Source organism: Passer domesticus, chromosome 15 (genome assembly GCF_036417665.1).
Source record: "Passer domesticus isolate bPasDom1 chromosome 15, bPasDom1.hap1, whole genome shotgun sequence".
Taxonomy (NCBI): Eukaryota; Metazoa; Chordata; class Aves; order Passeriformes; family Passeridae; genus Passer; species Passer domesticus.
Genome location: NC_087488.1, coordinates 4,398,900 through 4,419,856, shown reverse-complemented (window position 1 = coordinate 4,419,856; position 20,957 = coordinate 4,398,900). Strand labels below are relative to the sequence as shown.

The window sequence follows — 20,957 nt, the reverse complement described above, 5'->3', positions numbered from 1 at the left end:
GTGGAAATACCTACAACTCAATCTCATCCCAGTGAGGTGATCCCCTTTCCAGATGAAAGGAAATAGATTAAAGAAAATGGCCAGAATTTTGCTGGATCATGCTGTACCTTTTATTTAAATGTATGGCTCAAACCAAGATGAGGTCTGCTTTGTGATGGAATATGAAATGATCATGCTTCTTGCACCAGAAATAGTTAACAGGATACCAAATATAACAGCAGTGTGTATACAGCTGAAATGGCAAATAGTGATGGGAAAAATCATTTGATTTTGTTACACTGGGGTTATATGCAACAGATGTCTCTAATTCCCCAAAGCATCCAGAGCAAGCTATAAGACCCAAATTTCTGACATTTTGTATGTTAGAAATCTTTGGTGATGGTGCAATGGGTATTTAGCAAAAGGGGAAAAAAAGAGTTCAAAGTAAAAGTTTTTCTGTAAACTTCAGAACTGAGGATGAGGAAGTGTTCCAACAAATAATGAATAGAATTTCTTGCAAGTTTTCCACGTATTTATGGCATTCTGGTTTTAAATAAGCACTTCAAGGGATACAGGGGAGGCTTAGACAAGAAACTTGAAACCAGTCCTAGCCTCCAGAATGTGGGACACTGGCAATGTAAATGGAATTATACATCATGGCACATACAGGAGACAAATTAATTTGCACAGGTTATCTACCTTCCAGCAGCTCCCCAGATTTTCATGGCCTGTGCAACACTTGAAAGGTTTGCTCCAGCTCATATTCCCCCTCATCTCCCTGCTCTGCATTATGCCAGATTATTCTGTTATATAGGTCAAACCGTCTTGCAGAAAAGACCCACATCTTTTTTGTGATATATAAGGCCAGAGATGTTAACTTTTTAAAGCCATACCAACCCCATGACAATTATTTCAATTTCATGGAAAGGTCTTTAAATAGATCAGCTTAGTAAATGATTATAGGGCACTTTCCTATTAAAAACCCTCTTTCCACAGTGAGTCAGGGCTGCTAATACCCACTTTGAGGAAGCACCTGAAACCTGTGCACCATTTCCTACAGCAGCCAAACACTCCTGGTTGTCAGCATCTGACAAATGCCAGGGAAATTTATACATGCACTTGTTCATTAATGACACCAACCTGTCCTTCGAGGGACTGGATATCAATAGGCTACTGGACAATAGTGATTCCTACATTTTAATGGTTTTACATGAGAGCTGTTAAAAAGTGTTCCCCATTTTAGTGGTGTGCCCCCAGATTACACAGACAGAGCTGAAGAAAAAAAGAATTTCTGAGACTATAATTCAAATGAGGGCTTGAGAAAATAGAGGACAGAAATAAAAAAATTCTTGATAATTTTAACTTTCTAATCTCCCCAATAATATAATAAACATTCCATAAGCTAACTACAAAATTCCTATTAAACAACTACAAAAATTAGAACATATCTGATCTTGAATCTGAGACATTAGCTTTTTCCATTTCCTTTCCAGTTCTGAATATTCCCCTATTTGAATTAGATTTGGTGATTAATATGTCTATTATATTATTGCTTCATATAATTTTTAAAAACTGCACAACTTCTGATTTATTTCATCTAAGGCTCCCATTCCTTCACATGTTGCTGTAAGTTTTCTCATCAGGTGAGTTTTGAGCTCTCAATGTTTAAGGTGAAAGCTCTACTGAAACAAGCACTTCTGAAGGAGGAAAATATTAAATTTATTATGTACACTGGAAAAACGCTGTCTAGTCATCAACTTTTCAAGAAAAATCAAAAATACAGATGTTGCTTCCTCCCGTGCAGTTGGATATGTGAGGGATACAATTCTGAAGAGCTCTGGACTGTGCAAAGCCACCTCAGTTTTATGTGAGATGTTCTGAACGCATTAACTGGTGTGATATTGCCCAGGATAAACTGATACAGACTCTGCTGGTATCACTTGCAGCCCTTTGATCATGTAAACAAACATCAAAATTAGCATTACTGGAAGAGAAGCACTGCAGAACGAACAGTGCTGCTTTGCCCCTGATGTATTAAAGCCACAATAAGCTGAGTTGGAACAATTAAAATAATTTGTTTCCTCTTCATGGTGTTATTGGATTTGGACAGATACAGAGGAGACAACAGGATCATAAAGGAACACAGATAACCTAAAGGCAAAGTGATAGAGTAAATCACCACAACCACTAAATTCAAGATCTGAAACTGGTAGGCAGAGAGGGGAATATAAATGATGACAATGCTAAGCAGTAAAAGCATTTGTGAGTTGATAGGGAATGAAAATTTAAATAAAAACATTTCCTGGCCTGCTCAGCCATAACAATGTTCTTTTGTTTGTATTCTTTGTAATTTAGCTGCTTGACAACTTCATTCAACCTTCAGCAGCAAACACAAGTATTGATTATCTCTGAGCATCCTAATGGCTGGAGACTGGGACACAAACCATAAAAGCAGAGTTTCTGGTTACAAGTGAAATTATAGTTTGCCTACAAGATTGCACAATAAATCAGAGAACAAATCAGCCAGCATAGGGCTCTGGGGTCACTAAAGTGATGTTGACACATTACAATAATGAGAACTTGAAACACCTCATGCCCTATTGATTTTTAAGCTGAATCATTGCCACTGCAGGAGATTACAAGAGTGTGTACTGGAATCACGGTCCACGTGGGAGATGCTGATGAAAAACACCACAACTGCACCAAAATAGTTCTTTACCTGTATCTATTACATCCCAATGCCCTTCTCCCTTGCCCCCTTCCCAAGGTCTCAGAGTACAATTCAATCAATGTTTAACTGCCTAACTACCTCACTTACAACAACTTTCCTTTCTATTTTCTTCTTTGCCACATTAGTTATGCAGATACGTAATGCAGACTTGAAGTGACACTTTAAAACACCTCACAGAAGCTGCATATTAGAAAACCTAGGCTACAAGAAATGCTTTTTAATATTTCAAGTAGCTTTCCTGTTTTCACTCAACAGCAAATTATTCTATGCTGTAAAAATAATTCCAATAATCCCCAATTTATTTTCTCCACACAGTGGAGAACACAACATGTAAACACCAAAAGCCTTGCCACCAGCTAAAGAACAAAGAAGCTTCTCTTTTTTTTCTCCTTTTACTTCCACTTGGTAGCACTGAGAACCAAAAGCTGTCAGAGGGGTGACCAGTGACACAAAATGATTATAGTCCTGTCACGACAAAAGGAGCAGTTATAATTTGCACTGCAGCCAATTACTTCAGGAACTCATCATTTTGCTTAAGGGGAGAAAATAATACCTCTATTATCCCTGCCAGCCAGGAGGGCTCTTGCTATGTGCAGAGATGCAAGTAGAGAGAGAAACTATTTAACTAGAGCTCCCACAGTAAATAAACTTTGAAATTTGTGGCTTATTCTTGGCAATAAGTAATTTTTAAGCACAGCAATGGTGTTCTTAATGAAGCCTAACTGTTCATCAGCTGTCAAAGAGAGACAAAAGAAAGGGATAAGTTGGGCTAAGTGCAGGAATGACTCTGTGAAGAACCAGGTAACCTATGGAGAAGAGAAGAAACTTTTACCTCTTGATGCACTTCCCAGAGAAAGGGATTAGACAGTTAAATATATCCTAAGGATTAGCTCCTGTTAGGCTCCTCAGAGATAGGTTTTTAATCAGTGGCTCTGCACTTGGCATTTACTCCTTTAGGAAGGGGGAAAATTTTCAAGTTATTTCTCTTCTTTCATTTGAAATTCAGCACCATCAGCAAGACTCCAAAGAAAGAGGGAACAGAAGGGCAAGGAATCTCAATTTATAGCAGAGTCCCATCCCTTTAAGTTCCTCTCAATTTCTAAGGTGCTTATCCTGAACCCAGCCTTTGGAGAGTTGTGATTCCCAACCTTCCTTCAATGTGGATTAGACAAAAGGGGAGCTGCAGCAACAGGCAGGTGTTTGAAGGAACAGAGGTATTTGTGTTTGTGCAGATGTGTGAGGATGCACTTGTGAACACACAAATCCCCCTACCACCCCCAGAACACCTGCAGTTATTTGTTCTTGCCTTCCCTCTCCCCTTTTCCCAGCAGGTACCTCAATCTTTCTTCCTGTCCATGCCCAAGCTGCTGCTGCTCCATCTCGTACCTCAGCTTGGGAACTACACCTGAACCAGTCCATCCTCTGCCTGATCCTCCCTGAGAGACATCCTCAAACAAACGAGAGCACATCAGCTGTGCTAAGTGCCACAAACCAGCAGCTACAACCATAATTAATGGGGGAAAACCATCCCCAGCAGGATCTCCTGTGCAATCTGGGGGCCTCTGGGCAAGGTTCATTACCAACACAGAAACTGCAGCACAGGACAGCTACCTGCCAAAAAACCAGGCTTTTCTAGGAGGAAAATTTCATCTCCCAACAAAGCAATATGTTTTTGACAGCTGGAAAATAGTACTGACATGAAATCCAATGAAGGAGATGCTGGGTGTTTGCACAGAAAGAACAAACAGCAGAGAGTACAGCAGCAAACAGATCTGGCTGCAGAGATGCTGCAGGACTTGCAAAGAGTTTGAGAGAGTGCAGAGATGTGGACAGGAGGAACCCCACACTAATTACCCACTGAGCTGCCTTGCCTCAACCCTTGCTCTCAGGACACTGTGAACTTCCAGAAAGAGAAGCAAATCCCACCCAGATTATTGACGTAATCTGTTAGGTCTGTGCATGCTTCTGATATTTTATTGTTTCTATAGGTTTTTTCTATTAGAGGAAACACTATATTCAGCATTCTCCTTGTAGCTCTGTAACTTCTAGAGAATCAGTATCAGTAAATGTAACAAATCCCTAAGCTCATTTTGCTAATATCAATCTTAATTAATGGCATGGTAGAATTCATTAGACAATAATCTTAACAGCGTTTGATGATGGGCAGTGTTAGCATACAATCATATCACCAATTTCCATTGTTCATCAAAATACAAGTCAAATAAGTCAGTCTACTGAGTAAAAAAGCCAAGTTATTAATATTAACAAATAGCTTCAGAAATTTTTACCATGCATTTAAATATATGTAAAATTAAAACAGCTACAAATGTATTATTAAAATTCATATTCTGGGAGAAATACAATGGGAAAGAGACTGAATTTTGACAAAGAAACTGCCAGCACAAAAAATACTGCAATTTTTTCTCAATTTTGTGAGTAAGAGAAAGTCTCTTCAGCAGCTTCATAATTTGTAAACCTTATTTACAAGAAGTCAGGACCCCTTGGCAGAGCACTAAAATCACTGGCATGTGACACCCTACCAGGAACTTTCCCTGTAATTTGCAGTAACAACACACCTGGTTCAGCTGCACGGAGTTTAGTCAGAATGAAAATCAGAATGCAAATTGTAGAAGAGGGACCAAGAGAACATCCATGGCAATGACAGAAGATCAAACTGGTTAAAAATTCCAAGATCTTTATACAAAACCTAGAGAAATAACACTAAGGCTGATTATTTTTTAAAGGAAATAAAAGGCAGTCTCTGGTTCTCTATGCCAGTCAGCTGGCATAGAGAACTAGAAAATTCAGTTCTCAGAAAAAAAAGGACATGGGAATATGCAATGGAAATTAATAGACAATCAGAAGGACATCTCTCCTCCCACAAATTCTACCTGTCAGAATCTTTTTTAAGCACTGCAGATATACATAATTGCAAGAGTCATTGTCAAAGACGTGTTGCCAAACCTGGACACCTGAGGGAATACAAGGAGTGCTCAAAGGGGAACTGCATTACACCCTGATGACTGAAACCTGTTGCCTTGAGGATCAAACTCATCCCTTCAACATTAAAATCCAAGGTAAAGCTGTTCCCAGTGCCCTGCTCATCCCCAAGTAAAACAGATTTGAAATAAGATCAAGTCTGAGTATTTCTCTCTCCCTGGTTCTTTGTCTTCATTTAGAGGGTAACACTGAAGGTCTTGGAGACACTTCTTTTTGAGTGTTTTGCTAAAATTGACGAGGTTTTTTGGTTTTGGTTTGGTTTTTTTTTTCTAAAATACTCCCTGCTCGGTACTGAAGCAGGGCTGGGGTTTTCCTCTTTGCCACACGATGTCAGTGTTGCCGAGTAAAAATTGGGAATTTGCATATTTATCGGGACTCAAATAAAAGCTCAGACATTTTGCTCCTTTAAGGCTATCACGGGACAGCTTCACAGAGCTGAAAGATTGCAACTTCGCAGTGCAACCAATCCCAAACTTCCAGACCGCCTAACATGGAAGGATGTGCCCATTCCCAGCCACAAGTGCCAACATCAGGATCCTCCTGTGGTTTGTAATCCCCAGGGGATTGTGTAATCCCACCTCTACATCTCATTGGCTTGAATTTCTGGAGGCTGATGAAAATTAATCCGTGCTATGTTTATGAATGTGGTGAAGAAAACGGATTATGAGAGCAAAATTTAAGATATTCCTCAAAAGGTAAAATGAGCCCTGCTGTTCCCACATTGCTGGGGAATGCTGCCAGTTCAAACTGGGTAATTGGTCCATCCAGCTGTGTCAGAGAACAGCGTTTCAGACCTGAACGGGGGAGGGAACTGTGCCATAACCTGCTCCCTCACCCTTCAGCACACGTCTCTTTTGGAGCTATCATTTTAAAACATAAAAATACGCTTCCTAGAAAATTCACAGTGCTGCTAAGGCACAATCAAATTCAATCCTTGCTCTCAGTCACCCAAACCTGGAGAGAGAATGGAGGCCTGAAAATAACAGGATCACTGTAAAATATATCCTTTATACCTTATAACTAAAAATCCAACCATATAGATTTTTTAGAACTGGATCTTTCTTGTTGCAATACCACGGACAAAAGATTCAAAGTAACTTTTCTTGAACACTTTTTTATGTCTCAGTACCGTTTTTCCCCCTATAATCCCTTTGTATCTCTTACTAGCCCACACTGTGTCCCACATTTGGGGTATGACAGGTTAAAAGTCACACTATGTCACCTTCTGGCTTCAAACACTGCAATGTGATTCATCCTGTGCAGCCTCAAATAAAAATCCTTCCCAAATGGGGGATGGGGAGAAAGTACTAGCAAAGTTCAGCTCCTGTGTGTGTTTGAGGCTGTTTAATTTGCACTAAAAAGCCCAGCAGATGTATGAAACACTGCCTGAGGTCTAATGTATACACTGATGTACCCAGACAGAAGCTTAAAACTGTAGGAAACGAGAGCAGGAACATGAAAAACTACAAAAGGTGGATGCAAATGCTATTTTCCTTGGTATATCTGTCTCCCTCACCATCTGTATTGACAGACTTTTATTTTTTTAGCACTTCTACACAAAAAGAAATTAGAAAAGAAATGGTAATTGTAAATATTGAAGATGATGGCCATGCTGTTTCAAATCCCTTGCCCACTTGTTACAAGATACTGCTGTGCATCTTGTGTCTTCCCTGTTAACATTTCATGGAGAACCTCCATGAACATACGTTTGTTCTCGTTCCCAACACTTTGTTCTGTCACTGTGACAGATGGCTTTACACTGAAGCATATGAAAATATTAAATTCTTTATCAACCTGTTGAAGTTTGAAATGCCTGTAAGTAATAACCATCTTGGCAGCCATTCTTTTAATACAGATATTACAGAGAGCTATTTAGTGCCTCCATATCAGTTTGCTATTTGTCATAGACTATTTTAAAACCACAGTTTTCTTTGAACTTGATTAATAGTAGCATCGTTTCATTCAAAATAATATAATTTCTAAGCAGAATATTGTTATTTACTATTTGTTTATCCAGATGTTGAAAATTAATTTTAAAAATTACAGCTAGACACAAGAGGGGCTTGTGCTGTACCAAAAGGAGTGGGAAGGGCACTGGGACTTGGTTCCCTGCTGTTCCTTCTCTTCCTTCTTCTTGTGTCTTCAGGATTTGAATCAGTTCTCTGTAACACAATATTCTATCCTGTGCCAAACATGTTGTTTGCTGTAGTAACTAGATTAAAAAAAACTCCAAAACACAAAACATGGTGAAAAGAGGGTATCCAGCATGCTCCCCCTCACAGTGCTCACATTGAACCAAGCAACTTCAGTTTTAGTTGGTAAACTGAAATTCCCAAGACAAGAACCCCTGGTTAAGAGCACATCCTTTTTATTTCTATTATTTCCTCAGCTGGAGGGTTTTTTACAAGAGGTTGCTGGCTCCTATATTCACTGTGTAGAATACTACATAGAAAATAGCACAACAGAGCCTCTCTGACCCCAAGGCACTCTTCCACTTCTCAAATAGTAAAATAAAAAATCTCAACTAATGTTGAGCTCTAATATGTTCTGTGTAATCAGTTTCTTATTTAAAAAACCTTTCATGTTATGTTATTAATAGATGTGAAAGTCTGAACAGTCCTCAGATAAAAACATTGCTTTCTATTAACAAAGCAAAAATATATTCCAAAGGTCTGTATTTTAAATGCTAAAGGCAATATTACAGGAACAAGGGGAGCTGGGGTATGTACTGTAGATGTTACAAGAGGTTATACAGAACCAATCTTCAAAGACATCAATTCCATTATACCTGTCTTGTCTCTTATTGAGAGGATTACTCAGAGCTCCCACAAACACAGACCAAGGACTTTGTCAGAAATAAGCGGCCATCTCCAGCTGAGTGTCCCCAGCAAGCACAGTGTGAGAGAGGAGACACCCAGAGGGGAGCTGGGAGCAGGGATTGAAGGGTGCACACCCCTCACTGCACTGTTCCTCAAAAAAGACCCAGGGTTTTATCAGAAACTTTGCAAAACTCCAGCGTTTTCCTAACTCTGTTCCTAGGAAACATTTGTGATGTTGATTCACTGCCTTGCCTCATGGAGTGTGCCAGCAGCAGGAGGTCAGGTTCTGAACTTGAGTTAAAAACCCTTTTGGTAAGAACATGAGAGATTCGCCTCTAAATGGGAATTAAATTTGGTATTTGAGAAAGATTCTCTACCTTAGAAAAGCACAGCACTGAGAACAAGTTCTGTCAGCTATAAATCAATTCTGTAGAACATGTTTACATATATAGCTGCATTTTTCTGGTATTTGCTTCCCAAACCTTTCCTAAAAGCCTCAAGTAATAGACATCCCATAATCTTCCTAACTCAACTGATTAAATATTAAGTATTCTTACCATCAGGAAGCCTTTCTAATGCCCAATCTAAACCTTCCTTTGTGTAATTTAAGCCCACAGCTTCTCAACCTACTCATTGCAGCCATGGAGGAGAAGAACATGTCTATGCTGTTACATCCAATTATGTGTCAGAATTTGTTTCTTTAAGCAGAAATGCAGTCTCGTGTCTGCAGGATTGAAAGATCAAAAGAAACATCTGTTACTAACTCAAGTTGGACGCAGGCACTTTCTACAACATTCAGGAAAATGAAAAGGAAATTTCTCAGTGGGGAAAAAAAAAGACAATTCCTTTTACAATGCCAAAATGAAACATGTCAAAGTTACAGTGCTGTCTGGCTCTTTTATTCCATGTTTCCAGTTTTCTTAAAACATAGGTAAAATTTGGAAATTTGTTAAAATAACTAAAAAGGACTGGTAGCTACCTAGCTCTCCTCCCTACATTCAGTGAAATAACTGAAAAACCTGCTTGGATCCAGTCAGAGTTTTACAGTCTCTGTGCTACTCAGACACAAAGCTTTGGGGGAATAAATGTATACATCCTGCATGCCATTCCTAAAGATAATTCCCCATAAGAATCTCAGCTCCCTCATCCATCTTTGTCTTGTGTTATCTTAATGGGCACAATGCCCTTGGCTCCTCCAGTGGTGCTAAAACCTGAAGGAAATAAGAACAGCCCAAGCCAGCTCCCTCCTGAGAAGGCACAAGATAATCTACCTGAGTCATACACTCAGTGCATGATTAGTTGGAGATTGTAACCTCCACTTCTCTTGTTCTACAGCACAGCCAAAGTCAAGCTGTGCACCAGCAGTGACTCACACACCATTATTTTATAATATTAGTCATTTAGCTGCTAATTACAAAAAAAAAAAAAAACCACAAAAAAAAGGTTTACTACAAATTCATGGACTAGATTCACATCATTTTCCATAGATGTGTTTCAGAACTGCAGAAGCTTTTCCCATTTTACCCCAGTTGTGCTTCACCCTCAGTTCTGCGGGGCTGGAATGACCCACTGCTCTCAGCTGCTGTGTGACACCACTGGATCCTGGGGTAGCACAGGCTGGAAGGACGGAGCTTATCCAAGGACAGTCCTTCAGATCCTCCTGGATTCACCTCCCTGCAGTGCAGAGGGGCTGGACTGCTCAGGCAGAGTCTGAAGCTTCACCTCACAGCCCTTCCTCCACCCAGCACTCGTCTTCTGAATCCTTGCCTTGCACTTCCTCTCTCCCCACACTTGTCCCGTGAGGTTAAACTGACAGGATAAATGTACAGAGCAATAATTCAGAGAAATTCATCCAGAGAAAGGATGTGAACCAAGAGCAGGCAGAGCTAATCAAGTCTTGAATGTATCAGCAGAAGTTTATAACTTTTATCTTTTTATGAGACAGTTGATCACACACACATATCCACGCTTCTATAAATTTGAAAGAGTAATAAAACTTTCTAGCAGACTTTGGCAAAATAAAAAACCTCATAACCTCTGTTGCAAAAAAGCCCAATAGGCAGCTTAGAGATCTCAAGTCAGCTGTGAGAGCTACAGCCTCAAATGTCTGACATCTAATAACAATGATTTTATAATCCTGACTATAAATCATGGCCAGTATCTGTCTTCCGATGTAAACTATTTAAATGCAATGTTTCTATTTAAATGCAAAATGTTCTAAAAGAATGTCTTAGATGCAAAATGAAGATTTTTAATCTAAATGATAACTAGGAAAGGTTGAAGCAAAATACAGAAATTAAAATGCCTGGGACAGAAACCTCAGGTCTCAATCAGAGCCTCTGTTATAAAAGACACAAGGAGCAGGGAAATTTTTTTTTCTTCAGGTTCCCTGAGAAGATGAAACACTGAGGTCATCTGCAGCATGGGAAATTTTTATTTGTCTAGCAAAAAAATATTTTTCACGACAGTAAAGACTTCTTAGCACTGGAACAGGTGGTCTGAGGAGGGAAGGGACCTTCCCTTCCTGACAGCTTGAAAGATTACCAGGATGTCGATCATCAGTGACACTTGACTCCTTGCAGGGGATAGGGACTCTATAACATGGAAGAGTGTCCTGTGCATCACTGTTTTTAAAAATCCACCAATATTTAGGATGAAGCCTTTAAAGTGACCAAAAAATTTTACGTGTGAAAAAATTATACATTTTTATAATTTTATTGCAAGCTAGAATAAAAGGATTTTTTTCACATAAATGCCTCACTGTAACACCAGGATGGAGTTTTGTTCTTTGCTTCCTCAGTGATGTGTGGGGCAAAAATGAATGAAAGCAGAACTGCCACAGTGCCTCCCCTCTGCAGAATGCCCTGCCCAGGCCAGGAATGCAATCATTAATTAGTGAAACACTCACATACAGACACGATGCTTCTATTAATTAGAAGAAATGCTAACATACAAACAGGCCTGAGCTTTATTTTTCATTGCCCAGTAGCTCATGGCTGCTGCAGGAAGAGCTCATAACAGCCATACAGCAGTGCTGATGTTTGCTCTTTGCACTTAACTCTTCTTAAAAATCTGCATCTGTTACTTAGAGCAGGACCTGGCCAGTGCAGTTTCTCCTCCTACAGGACTTGCAGGATTGCACAGGAGCTCAGTCCCTGTAGTGATGCCTCAGGTGTAGATTTTATATTTTTCAGATGCTGTGCTGCTTTATTATGGGGTCTGGGCTTCATGTGAGGGGATGGTGAGCTCTCTGCACAGAGTTGGGAGACAAAACAATTCCTCCTCTAGCTGGGGACCAAGGACAAATGACCCAAATCTCAGGCCCAAGAGCACAAACATTGTGAGCTGGGGAGTGAAAAACAAGCAGGATGGGACTGCATGGGCTAAAGCTGGAATTGGACAATGAGCTCCAAGATGCAAATGGAGCAGAACTGATCACAGTGAGAGACCCTGTGACCAGTTGTCCATTTTGTGACCATTTTGGTTCATCTTGGGTGCAACCCTGGCTGGGCTCTTGTGCTGCCCAAAGTGGATCCTTTGAGGCCTTTTAATCAACCCCTGCTTTATTCTTTAGCTCTGTCCAGCCTCTGTTCTAGGGCAGCCTGCACAAGGCATCAGTAGTGCTGCCAAAGATATCAGCACCCCCTGCACCCTCCTTTTAAAGCCTCATTTCATTGATAACCCCCAGGCTGGAACACTTATCACAGAGATCTCCCCTGACCCTGGGTTCCAGCTCTAAAGACCACCCTGAAGTCCCTGCACTCAGAAGGGGTGCAATCAGTGAGCCACAGCTACTACAGGGAGCTGCTAAATCCTTCTACTCTTGAGATTAAAACTGGGCAAACAGAACTTCTGCTAAGCAGTCACATGACTGTGCTCAATTTGATTCACCAGTTCTCATAAAACCATAGAAACTTGTTTAAGAGACTGTGACATCTTGAAAATATAATTGGAAGTAAAAAAAATATAGTAAAATACCCAATGCCAATTCTTAATATTTCTCTTTAGTAAATTCTTTCTTCCTGTTGTGTCTCAAAGAATGAGCAAGGATAAGAAAAAAAGGCTCAAGCTTTCAAATATGAAAGTCAAAATGAAATTAAGTTGCTTCCCACAGCCTCTCTGTTGGTACAAAGTTCAGCCTGCCACGATTGGATTTTTGATTCTGCTGGCACTGGGAAAGCCTCACGACTGGAATGAAATGCCATTTGAAATGAGATCTGGTTCTAAGATGATTTTGCTCCCTGGCACAGCAGTGGTATCCTGCTTTTCCTGGTAACTGTGAGGATTAGTGCAGGATTACAGCCTCGAGTGGTGCTGGCTTAACCAGCAAGGTGGAAAACCAGGACATCCCATGACTGTTCATCATCCAGACCTCATCAATAAACACTTGTTTTGAAAATGGCTGAAGCATTCAAATGAGAGCATGAGATGATATTCATTTTCATTACTCCTGCATAATATTCCAAGAAAAAAAAACCCAAATGAATGGTTTGAGATTACTGTGTGTCACAGCCAAATACCAAACCTTCCCTGCAAGCACAGGTGACAGCAGATCTATTCTTCTACAAAATGCATCTCTTGCTCTTGTACACACAAGCTGCTGCTATCACACATTGCAAAGCTGGCCATGAGAAGCCAGCAGGTGAGCTGCTGTCCTCAGGAGTGCAGCCCAAGGACATGTCCTGGCAGAAAGGCAGAGCAACTGGAGAAGGGTGAACACTTCATGCTGACATGGAAACATAAAATTCACATAAAACAGCCCAGGATGCTCCAGCAGGGCCTGATCTTAATGTTATATTATGATCTAAGTCTCTTAGGAGACTTGCTTCAGTTCTCCAAAGATACTGAGGCTCAGCTTTAAATTCCCAAAATTATGCTGGTTTTCTTAGGAGCGTCAGGTAATAGTGCAAGTTCTCAGTGCCATGTGTGCCTCTCACTTGGCTGTAGGAGGTTTTTACAGTTAAAGAAGCCATTAGAGTCAGGTTAATTAGCAGTCAGAAACAAGTCCTCGTGTAAGCTACAACTCATTTATCTGGAAAAACGATCAAACATCATCCCTGGATTCCTACTAGTCACGGAATCAGAAAGGTCAACCTTAGCAAGGAGAACATTTAAGTTAAAAAAGACATAAACACCTGTCCAGGGAGAGCACAGCAGAAGCAGAATAATTCACATGTACAAAGTGTGGGAGGTTGTTCTCAGGATTTCCCATCAATCTCCACCACAGGAGCAGTGAACAGAAAATCTTTGCTGAAATTCTGATCAAGTTCAAGTTGGGCCATTAATCATCAGTGCCATGATTTACATCTGCTTATGTCACTCCCCTCCTCTTCCCAGTTAAATTTGCAGTAATTACCAGAGAGGAAACCTGCTTACAATTTCTAAACATCAAATACATAAAAACAGGGGAAAAAACCCAAAAACACAACAACAAAACAGATCCTCTCGTCTTCCACATGAAAATGCTGATGGGATTTCTAATCATCATTAGCAAAACCCTATATTTCATACATATTAAATATTGATTAAAAAAAGCTTCTTTCAATAATTTCTAAATATTTAACCAGTTTTTAATTATCTCTACCAAAATGCAGGTAATTAATGAATAGCTGCCAAACTCCAGGTATCCAAAACAGAGGAAAATAGTTTTTCCTTCTCCTGAGAAAAAAACTACTTAAAACTGTGGGTGAGAAAGTAAAGCAAGGGGATTTTCAAGAGTTTGTGGGGTAGGGAGGTATACCTTGTTTTTGTCAACACCTGACACAAAGGAACATTTTGAAGTTTTTATGTCTCAGAAAAAATACTGAAAGGATATTAAGTCCAGGCAGTAAAACTGGGCTCTTTGTCATGTTTAATTGCTCGGATTCATAACCTAGTTTTGCTGAATCTGGATGTTACTGCTGACTCAAGCAGTTTCTCCGTTTTAATAGAAAAAGTTTGCGTGTCTCCACTCCTGTGAGACGAAAGCAATTTTTGAAATATTCCTGACCATCAGTGAAATTTCGCTCTGCAGAAGCCTCATTGCTGTGCATGAAATCTGTAATTAACTACAGAACAAAAAAACCCACAAAAGTCTCTGATTGCAACCTGGTGAAGGACGCCATACTGTGTTCATTTTCAAAGACAATGAAGGGAATCACAGCCTCTGCAATTTAGCAGGGGTAAGAGAAATGAAAAGAGCAACAGGCATGGTGAGGACAAACAGAAAGCAGAAATGCTTGCACCCAACTCCAACCCCACAAAGCAAACACGTTCCCACACTGTCCAAACTGAAGTTCAGCTAAGGAAAAAGTAGAGAGTGCACAAAGCCACTGAAGACAGCGACTTTGCCACGTTTCTTAGCATCTCCACTGGATACCTTGCAAAGAAAATAAAAATTAAAAAAAATGGAAAAGACTTATTCCTACAGACAGAGGACTCCATGGCTGACATGATAAATTTAGAAGGAATTGCCACCAGAAGAGAGTTTTGGCATTGACACATTTATTTATTTCCATTGTCTGTTATCTCACCCAAATGCAGTCCCACAGCATCTGGATTTTAAATAAAACGTATTTGTGATGCACCCTTTGAAAGGACAAGCCCGTGTTTCTCCTCCATCTGCTGACTGTGCACTTGTGGCACCTCTTGTGTTCCAAAGGGCATCCCTGGGCACAGCCAGCAGCTGGAGATCAGTGTATTCCTGAATTCCTGATCTCCTCTCAGCTCAGCTCAGGAGAGCACATTCCCTTCCTTTGTAACACATTCCAAGACAACAGGAATTAAAGGCAGATAACACTGCTAAGCTGATTTTCACCTAGATTGGACATATACCTGTTTATGGCACAGTAATAGTTTCAAAGCTTTATCCTCAAATAAAGTTGACACATTTCAAAAGTTATGCTTAGCTCCTAGGAGATGCTATAAATTATGTTGCAATCTTGAAATATATATAAAACCCCCAAAACACTGAAAAACTCTCTGAAAGAATTGAGGCCCTCTGAAGTCTTTGTTCCCATCTCTAAACTCTAGAAAGGTACAATCCTGTGACACAACCCTTCCAACAAAAATTCCAAAATCCCTATCACTCAAGTAAACTGAAAGCTTGACTTTAGTAACTTGATTTTTACCAAGGAGTTAAAAAATATACATTGCTTGCTTAAACTAAAATATGAAGTAAACTTCAGACAAGATACTTTCTACAGCTGAAATTCCCTATGTATTTTCCCCAGTTTACTTTTTCACAATTACCACCACAATAACTTATAAGCTGTCAAATGAGTTGACCACATTTCTCTCCCTTCTCCTCTTTAAGTTGATGCTTCTTCAGGTAACACTTCTAATATATTTATCTTCATAAAATGAATTTAAAATTTAATTGCAATATTTTTCCTTACAAAACGAAAAGCCCAAACTTCCAATATTATTATTGAGAACATTTCTCTAGACCTTTTCTAGCATTTCAAATGCCACCAAGTTGATCACTTGAACTATAAATGTATTACTTGTTCCTGGAAAAGTTTTCTGGTGTATGAGCAAAACTGAGATCCTATGTGAAACTTCTACTACAAAAAGAATAAATGTGAACAATTCCATGGCAATGATGCTACTGAAGTAAGTGGTTTGAAGTTGGAAAGGCTGAAGGTAACACCTTGAAGTTGCTTCGTCCATCCATTGTTAAGTTATTCTGATTTCAAATATTTAAGTGGGAATAGGCAAGAACACAAATCTCAAACTTTCTAAAACTGTGCCTGGAAAGGGGTGCAATGAACGGTGCTGACACTCCTCCAGGTATCAGGGCGCTGGATGTGGAGAGACACTGATTAATTGGAACTTCCCATCCTCAGCTTCCAGAGCAGGCAATGGCAATGGGAGCTACTGTGTGTTCAGAGCATCTGAAAGGCCAGAAAATGTACTGCTTTGGGAGGGAGAGCTCCCAAAGGGATAATCAACCCCCTCCTAGATCCATAGGTCTAAAGGAAGTAAAGCTGATGATTGACAGACACTAGCCAGGCACTCACAGAAAAACCCCTGTAAAGGATAAAACCCCAAAGACCACTTTTTTTTTTTCGTTAAATGATTCAAATCTGAAAAACTAAAAATTCTCCACAGCACTACTGCTCCTGCTGTAGACAAGGGAACACTGTTCATTGAGTAGGAGTTTTGCTCTCTCTTCAACCTTACTTGCATGTTCATGAACCAGATCAACAACGGGAACATTAAACACCTAAGAAAAAAGCTACAATGTATGGTCAGAATATCAAGACATTCAAACTTTATACCTATCTGTTGCGTCATTTTAGAAATACACATGGAACCCATGTACTGCATGTAAACTGATTTTTCTAAGTAATTTTTAAGGAAAAAAATGTAGAGTTTCTATGTAACACATAAATCCTAATTACTTCTGTATTACAACCTAATTTCCTACAGAAGTGACAAATACAAAGGCTGTTTCGGATCTTACTAAATTCCTAAATCAAAATCAAGTACCTGAGGTGGAATTTAATTTACAGCACTGGAAGCAATGTGATTTTATGGTGTATGAACTGCAGAGCCCAGCATCCCACTACTGGGCTGTGCCAGAGTCTCCTCCATGTGACAGCAAGCCTTTCAGAAATATTATATCCCTATTAGGAGTCTTCATGAGAGTCTTTTTTTTTTTTCTTTAAAGCTAGAGAAATCCACCTTCCCCACTCCCCTCAACATTTTTTTGCACACTTAGAAGCGTGTGGGTTTTTTTAAAGGAAGAATATTGCTAAAGTCATTCAAAGTATTTAAATTACTTTGCAATTATATCCAGCTGGAAACTGATAGGCATTTTTAAATCCTAGTCTTTTATACCCTGTTCCTGCTTTTTTTCAGTGCAAATACATATAAATGGATTATTAGCCAAAATTACCTGTGTGTTTAAATTGTATTTATTAACAAAATGCTGCTGCTGTTACATCCCATGCATTTTAACAAGTACAGTAATAAAACCTCCAAATACTCATAAATTGTGTTTTCTAAGACCAGTATATTATGCTAGTGACACACAGGGACCCTAAAGTTAAACATGCACCCAGGTTGGTCAGGAATCCTGTAACCTGCCTGCAATAACAATCACCAGGCAATAATCCACCTGCCAAATTCCTTCTAATGAGACTCCTGCTCTCTTTCATATAAATGCTAATACATATTCCGTCCACAGAAAGCCAAGCAGCTTTCTGAGGATGAAGTTCACATAAACTTCAGCCAAACACGGAGGGAGGATGGATAATCCCTCCCGCACGTTGTTTTCTCTCGGCATCTCGCCGAGGAGCGCTCACAGCCGGAGAAACACTGAGTTTGTACAGCACACACCCGGATCAGCCCCGGAGCCGGCACACAGCGCGCATCCCTTCACCCGGCCGGCAGCAACAAACCCCGCACCCCCTTACCTGGCCCGCAGCCCCAAATCTCTTCAGCCGGTCGGCATCACCGCATCTTCTCTTCTCACATGATCCACATCCCTGCACCCCTTCACCTGGCCGGCAGCTCCGCGCCCCTCACCTGACCTGCATCCCCCTCACCTGGCCGGCATCCCTGGACCCCTCACCTGGCCGGCATCCCTCTCACCTGGCCGGCATCCCTGGACCCCTCACCTGGCCGGCATCCCTCTCACCTGGCCGGCATCCCCGCACCCCTCACCTGGCCGGATCCCCCTGCCCTGTCCCCCCGAGGTGGGGAAGTCCCCGCCGATGCAGCCCGGCCCCGCAGCCCCCATGCCTTGTGTCCCCGGCCCCTCCCGGCGCAGGCACAGGATGGATCCCGCCCTCGCCCGGCCGGGATCGCTCCGGAGCTGCCGCTGCCTTACCTGCAGGGCATCTCCCACGCCCGCGAGCAGCTGCCAGGGTTTCATGGTCGGCGGCGATGCCGGCGCGGCGGCGGGAGGAGCCGGGCGGCCCCGGCCGGCCCCGCAGCATCCAGCGGCCCCGAGGCAGGTCCGGGCGGGGCGGGGGAGCGCTGCCGGTGCTGCCGCTACAGCCGCGGCGCTGCCGGAGCCGCGGGACAGCGTTCCGGAGTTCCCATCTGCGGCGCTCCCGGTGCCGAGAGCCCTCGGCCGCCTCTGCCTTCCCCGCCGCGCTCGGCGGAGCCGCTCTGTTTTATTCGGAGATAAGAGCAGCTCCACGCCGGCTTAGCTAAAAACCACAGCCTTGTGGGAAAGGAAGGTGGGCACGGGAGAGCAGATCGCACTCAATAATTCATTTATGGACTGGCTTAATGGAGGGGCTAAATACTAGCTGCTTATTAAAATATTGGACGTGGTGCTAAAGTTTGCAGGGGTTCACTACCAGGATCAATCTTATATATACGAAATGATTAGTGTTTGGATTAAATGGTAATTAATCTCTTGCGAAATTCTGAATTTCTTTTAGAATAATATTGCAGACGATGTAATTTCTAAGACATAGACTGGCTGGAACTGAAACAAAACCTCAAAATCTTGCACAAGAGATGGCAGCAATTAACCCATTTGCGGAGAAGAAAAGTTTCAGATAAACATTAAAAACTGATCCCTTTCACTACACGAAAAGCACTGCTTATGCCCTACCAAATAAGCTGCTATTTCAAAGTACATCTATTTATGCAATTGAAGTTACAATCTGCAAACAACCACTTGTACTCCATTGAAAAATTCTCAAGAGGCTGCTCAGAGGACCTTTCTAATTCTGAAAAATGAATTTTCATACCACAGATCCACTATTTCTCAAAAAACCCCTAAAAGTTTATTAAGACATCTTTCAATGTTCATCATTGTTCTCCAATCAAAATCAAGAACAATCTGATCCTTGGAAAATAACTTGATATCAATAATGTTCTTATTGTAAATACAAATGCTTTCTGGCAGAATAGGAGAGACAAGGTTTAATTACGTTCTGTGAAAACTTAACATATAGAAAATAATATTAAATTCAGGCTGTAATTTCATAATGTTTTCCTTGTTTGGAAGTTTTTATTGTAGCCGTGCCCAACTTATTAAACTTTCTACCTAGACAGACTCTGGGACCATTAAGGCACCTTAATCACAATAAAGTGTATAATTTAAAAAGAGAATGTTGCAAGGGTTGGCCTGACCACTGGGCTTAATAGCCAGAACATCTCAGAGCTCACACTGCCTCACTGTGTGGCCTTGACCACATTATTCATCACTTCAGTTTTCCCACTTGTAAAATTAGAATAATATGACTTCCAGTGTCTCCCATCTCTGACTTCTCAGGAGGGCTTGAAGGATTAATGACCCTACAGTGCTCTGAGATTGAATAAACACTAAGTGCTAAGGCAGAGCTAATATGTTTCAGAACATTAAAGCACTGAAATGTTAGAAATTCCAATTAAATCACCCTGTGTGTCTAAACATGGGTGAAGTAAAATACAGGGATTACTAAAATACCATCTTCTACCACTTACAATCAGCAGAATACTATGGGTTGGCTTATTAGTTCTGTTATTTAAATCTGATTTTTACCATATATTCCTATCATTAAGCTCAGTTCCATTAAAAATGCCACCAGCAGCAGTTAGCACTGCTAATTTACACAGCCAGGCAGTCCAGGGCAAGGCCATTTAGAGTCAAAGCAGTCAGAGAACATCTCCATTACCTCTGGCCTGTTGTTTTGAGCCTTTGCAGCACGTATGGGCCTTCTATCAGAGGGCCTGCAATTCTGGCACATGCTACATGTGGTTCTCAGTGCTATTCTTCAGAGATCCCCATGCTTTATTCAAATCATGAAAAAAGAGTTTGAACCAACTAATTATCTCATTAGCAAAAAAATAAGAGAGACGGGGGAAGCACTGGCAAAGCAAACACTGCTGCAGGAGGAGCTGCAGCACTCACAAAGTTGTGACAATGATCAAAATAATGGTCTGAATTCCTATGTCCAACTTAAAAAAGGTCATTGTAAATTTATGTTTCAGTCTATAGAAATAGTAACCTTGAACAAAAATCCATGCACATGCACATTACACATTCCTTTCCAGCACTTTCTCTCAGGGGTGGGTAAACGTGGTTCTTCCAGCTCCCAGCTGAGCTGGCGATGAAATGTCTGAAATCCCTAAAGGTGGTTCTTCCACCTCCCAGCCAAACTGGAGATGAAAGGTCTGGAATCTCTCATGGCCCAGCGATGCCAGGGCTGTCCTTGAATCACTGCAGGGAGGTTGCAGAAGCTCAGTTGGGATGCCCTTGTTTTACAGCAGGGAATCTCCAGCAGCTGTGGGTGAACCAGGCCCACGGGAGCCACACCCTGACCCAGAGTTAGTGCCCTGTGGGATGAGCAAAAGCTGAGGGGGAATCACAGCAGGGCCTTGCTGTGGCTCATCTGCTGGGGATCCTCACTGTGACCTCCTCACACACACATTTCCTGCCATGGGCAAGGCACCTCCTGAACCTCTGTCCTTCCCATCACACTTGCAGGGACAAACATTAC

General features: G+C 41.2%; 1 protein-coding gene across 25 annotated transcripts in view; it reads right to left on the bottom strand.

Annotated features, from left to right (window-relative positions):
* Positions 1-20,957, bottom strand: part of RBFOX1 (RNA binding fox-1 homolog 1) — a 1,139,646-nt gene that overhangs the window by 574,262 nt on the left and 544,427 nt on the right. Inside the window, exon 1 of one of the 25 annotated variants that reach the window (XM_064390374.1) lies at positions 18,347-18,682. The exons of 22 other annotated variants lie outside the window; for them this stretch is intronic. In XM_064390374.1, coding sequence (XP_064246444.1) covers positions 18,347-18,391 — 45 coding nt within the window. In that variant the 5' untranslated portion in view covers positions 18,392-18,682. Of the gene's footprint in view, positions 1-18,346; positions 18,683-20,957 lie in introns of those variants that run through there. 2 more of the 25 variants (XM_064390381.1, XM_064390389.1) reach the window with 2 other exon arrangements.